The 5287-nt window shown below is 39.5% G+C and overlaps 1 protein-coding gene across 1 annotated transcript in view; it reads left to right on the plus strand.

Annotated features, from left to right (window-relative positions):
• Nucleotides 1-3756, plus strand: part of c15h19orf67 (chromosome 15 C19orf67 homolog) — a 5194-nt gene extending 1438 nt beyond the window's left edge. The window contains exons 4-7 of the mRNA XM_072656907.1: nucleotides 689-789; nucleotides 2242-2526; nucleotides 2741-2890; nucleotides 3609-3756. Of these exons, the coding sequence (XP_072513008.1) occupies nucleotides 689-789; nucleotides 2242-2526; nucleotides 2741-2890; nucleotides 3609-3756 (684 nt within the window). The remainder of the gene's footprint in view (nucleotides 1-688; nucleotides 790-2241; nucleotides 2527-2740; nucleotides 2891-3608) is intronic.
• Nucleotides 3757-5287: the final 1531 nt, after the last annotated feature.

Here is a 5287-nt window from a genome sequence, read left to right on the forward strand (position 1 = left end):
CCATGATTCAGTTCATTTTTGATTAAAGAAGAAATTCCTCAGATTTCTAAATCATTCTTCAGCAAAGTCTCTGCATTATTAATTTATTGAAATGTAAACAAAGTCACTCAGGCTGGTTCGATGTGAGATGGTTCACTGCCTATTAACCTACTGACTGGTTTCCTTACAGTGGTGGTGGCAGCGATAGAAAAACATGGGTTGCAGCATGACAATTCAAATATGACCATTTTATTTACTTACATACTGTCCAAAACAACCAATAAATTTGCTTGTGTCAGGTGTGGTTAGAGAGGTATAGAGCCCCCCAGCTTTGAGCTGTGTTCTCTGGAATAATGGTGCTCACTCCAAAACCTTTAGGATGAATTAGGCTTTAGGTGGGGTGGTGATCATCCAACATCCTGACCTCACCAACGCTCTTGTTGCTGCATACAATCAAATCCTCACATCAATGTCCTACAATCTAGTAGAAAGCCATCTTCCCTGGACAATAGAGACAGTTACTCCAACAAAAGCATTAAGGAGAATTTCATATTAATACTCTTGATTTCAGAGGAAACAATAAATGAGCAGGTGTCTCAATACTTTTGTCCATACAGTGTACCTAATTCAAGCTTTTGAATATACAGTATTTTATGCTTTCACAGGCTGGTACAATCTCATTCACTGCCATGTGCGTTGTTTTCTGCAGCTGTTGCAGTTCTCTGAGCAGCTGTGCAATCGGCTGGAGCAGCTGCTAATGATGTATGCCTCTTTCGGCTACCTCTCCCTGGAGGAGGCAGACCCGCTGTGGTAAGAACTGATATGAAATCTGTCCCGTCTGGTCCCGCCAGCACACTATTAGTCACTATATTTATATATGTTACATAGATGTGTGTAAAGGGCCCATATTCTGCATTTTACTTATTTATTTACTTAATGTTTGGGTGGTTTTGACCTCACAATCATGTTAAAGTAAAAACTTTTTAAAGGGTGCTAGCAACTGATCATATCCCCTTTCACATCTGGGGTGTTTAAGAACAAAACCTCATGACCCCATTTCATTTAATGCTGACAAACATGCAGGACGTTAGAGGTATTGCTGCAGAAATCGGTGGGTAATCAACAGTACAACAGACTAGAGACAACCTTTCAGCAAAATCTAGACACAGTTCATTAGTTCTTTAAACCATATGTGGCAGAAATCTGTCTTGTATGCAAAAAGTACACTACATGTCCAGATGTTTGTGGACACCCATTTTAATGAATGCATTCAGATACCCCCCATGAGTCTCCAACAAAAGCAGGATAAACTGTTTTGATAACTTTTATTTAAAAAAAAAAAAGATGATTGAGCAGGTGTCCCACTACAGTACTTTTCTCCATATAAGGCATATGTTTGTATTACTAGTGCACATACAGACATGACTGCAACTAAAGAGTTATCTACAGGATACTGGATTTAAGGGTTCACTTACTTTTTCTAGCCTGCACTGTGGATACTCAATTTGTTCAATAATGGGCATGAACAGTACAACTTTTTGCCTATATTTGTGACTTGAACAAGGTTCAGACCACATGTTTAGTAGTAATCAATGCAGAAATCAAGGTCATTTCAAAGGGTTCCCTTATGCCTAGTCCACACTACATGATAATCGGGGGCCAATTTAATTTTGATAATTGAGGCCAATTTGCTCCTCCCAACAATATCAAAAGTCTCAAGAACAATCTTACTGCTCAGACAAACAGCGTTTAAATACACAAGTATACATTCTTTTTTTTTTCCTCTTGGCTTTTTCTGTGCAGTGTAGCAGTTTGTGAGAAAATCCCAAGGTTTGAAGGTTCAGTGTCGTTGGTCGGGACTCTTGCTCAGGTGTATAGTCTGATAGTGTGTGGTGTATCATTTGGGCAGTGTAGGGACTTTTAAAGACGTTGTGTGGGGTCTCTGTAAAATCCTGTAGTTTTGGTCAGACATTCGAGATCAGTCTTAAAGGCACAGTAACAACCCGTTTAAGAGCTGAAGAAGGCTTGAAAATGGGCGTGTGAAAATTAATTAGGGCTGTTTTTTAGGCAGAGTGACAAAATGCAAAAAGAATGCAGGAAATGATCTTCTAAGTATTTACCTACAACATCAAGAATCATTTTGTCATGTCAGGTAACATCATTAAGAGGAAAGGGTTTGCATTCCAGTATCATTCCTTTGATACATATGGGCCTTGCTTACCACCTTGCTTTACTTTATCTCTCCCTCTCTGTCTCTCTCAGTATCTCTCATTTCTACATCGGTCAGTGTCAGGTAGATAACATCAGGCTCTCCATCTTTCGCTATTGCCTCCCCTCCCCGTTCCTGGCCTCGACCAACAGCGGCCTGTACAAGCGCATGCGCTGGAACGTTGAGCGAGAGAGCGGGACAATGCAAGGAGGAGGAGGAGCAGGAGAGGAAGAAAAGAAAGAAAGGGGGATGGGAGGAACACAAGAGGTGGAAAGAGGAGGACAGGAGGAAAAGAAAAACAGAGAGCTGGAAGGAGACAAAGGCAACAGCACAGAGTAGTGAGTGAGGCTGAGAGGGACCAGCAGTTCAATCACTAGCTTTTACCATTCAGTGATAAAGGAAGCAGAGCTGTAGAGTAAATGGTAGTCTCAGTCTCAGGTTACACTCTGTATGGCTGTAAATCCCATTAACCCTTTCCATTGCACTTCATCATCCATCATAGTTGTGTGTACATAATTATAGGCCATTAATGTTTTTCATCTCCTGTTAAAGTTACTTCCTGTGCTGCGAGGATGTCCCCGTGGAAGAAGAGCAGCCAGCTGGAGAAACGAGGGCAGAGGGCAGGGCAGTAGTGAGGATGTGGTCTGTAGGGCAGTGGGTGCAGACTTATCCAGATCCCGACACTGAAGACATCGATGAGTGGTAACAGATTACACACACACACACACACACTCAAGGAGGGGGTTCATGACTGTCAAAGTAATGTGGAAACTCCTCATGCACATGCTAACAAGTTATTTGTGCAAATCTGAAACAATCCTCTCAAATTCAGGGTCAAAGGGGAATTCCACTAATTTTCCAAACATTTAATTGAGAGTGGTTTGGAATTTTTAGCTTTATGTGATGTAGCTTTTAAAGGCATTAAACTCTTTTAAACCAGTCTGTGGAGCAAAGACCAAGCGAAGCCAGAATTGCTTTCTCATTTGGTAGACCTGACCCCTTCTTTCAGACCAAGCATGTCTTCTACTGCCTTCACTTAGCATACAGTGCACAAGCAGTGTAGATGTTTCCAGTATTAGCACAGAGAACAGGGACTTAAGACACTGCAGATGGGGAGACCTGATTGATCAGTTTTGTAAAGACCTGAGGAATTCCTCTTAAGATTTAATGCCTGTAATAGTCACAAAGCACTACACAGCATTCAGTTTCTGAAATAGAGGTCAAAAATGGTCTTGGACCACAATTGAGTGCCTGTAGAATCCAGAAGCAGAGTTATGCTTTTGGCTTCTCCAGTTCTAAAAACATATCCAGTCACAGTCCAGGAGCAGATTGCATGTATGGCTTTTATTTCAAGTGTTGCTCTAGAATTGTGCCCCCCCCCCCTATTGTGCATGCAAAATTGTGTGTGTTTGTGTTGTAGGATTTTGTGCACAGTTCCTCAGGGCCAGTATAGGCAACTAGTCTGTCTGGGAGATGAAGAACCTTCAACCTGCAATGCCACAGAGTGCCTGCTGGGAGTGCTGTTGTCTCAGACAGGTCCAAGCAACAATAACAGCTTAATGCAGTGATCCAGCACTCTGGTACAGGCTGTAGAGTTTGAACAATGCGCTCACATTGTAGTCTTAAGGTTTCAAAGCAACTTTTAGTGCATTTTATATAGTTATATACATATTCGTACAGATGCCACTATTGTTGGTTAATTTTTGGCTGTTTGATAAAATATTACTTTATTAATAATTTAATAAAAATTCCAACACAATAATTCATCCAGCAATCCATTTATTTTATTTTTGAAACAAACATAGAACAATATAATCCCTCTTTCAAAATCCCGATTAAAATGAGCTGCCATGGTTTGATGCCCACGTTTACAAATGGAACCAAATATAAAAATAATACCTCCCTTCATTTTAAAATAAATTACAAAAATATACATGCATGTTTGAGATGTAAGTCACAAAACTAAATTACGCTTCCATTCGTTGTGCATAATTTGTGTGATCACAGATTTGATGTGTGGTAAAAAGATTTTTCTTTTTAAAAAGGCTGCATTAATCAGTTTAGAGTCCATCTTCAGTAAATCACCACAAATGAACATCTGCTGAATGTTTAACATACAGTACATATGTAAGTATGTAAGCCTAGTAATACCTGCTTTTATGGTAACATTATGAAATGTATATATCCCAATATATAAAGTAGAGAAAACAGCAACGGTGCTGGTCTGAAGAAACCTGGAAACTCTCAATTCCCTGATTGCAGTGTACATTGACTAAAAGAAGAAACTAAATAACATTTCAAAGCAAACAAAACATCTATGCCTGAAAACTCAAGTATAAGCTTCAAATTAAATAATCTACCTATGTGCATCTACACACCATTTATGGCCCATTTAAATCTTCCTATAATTTGGATAAGGGGGACTAGATCTTACCCATTTCACTTCTACATCTTTAATACCTAGTGGTATTACCTGGTTTATGACTCTGAAACAAAAATATTAATAGCTATTCCTTCAACAAATACATACAGTACCTTCCAAAGACCGAAAACAAGCACAGTACATAACACTTTAGAAGGATCTTTAACAACTATTGATGGAGCTAAAGATCACTTTGTGCAGTTGTGCCAATCTACAGCATTATAGTGTACATTTTTAAATCCAGAAAACAAAATACCACAATATATACAAAACACATTTCACAGTAGGTTGGCAGTATGATACAGAACATTGCAAGACAAGACATTTTTGTAATCAGGGATTTTGACATGTAAATTTCATGTCAGTCACAGTGTGGGACAGTGTTCCTGGCAGAACGCAGTCGAACGAGCAAAATTATAGTCCTGGTCTCAGGAACTTTAACGAGGCACAATAAAATATGCAATATGGCTTTTCATCAGTGCTGTCTACTATTAGAGCTTGATATCAGTGCATCTGAACAGCTAATGTGAGGGAGCAGAAATCCACTGTGACACTTGGTTGTGCTTATAAAGGAATATCCATTAATCACAGCGATGTACATCACCCAAGAACTATGGAGAGCACCGTGTTTTTGCAGTGTAAGCTACAGTGTTGCTGGTCATTTATTGAATCCCTGA

Source organism: Salminus brasiliensis, chromosome 15 (assembly GCF_030463535.1).
Source record: "Salminus brasiliensis chromosome 15, fSalBra1.hap2, whole genome shotgun sequence".
Classification (NCBI taxonomy): Eukaryota; Metazoa; Chordata; class Actinopteri; order Characiformes; family Bryconidae; genus Salminus; species Salminus brasiliensis.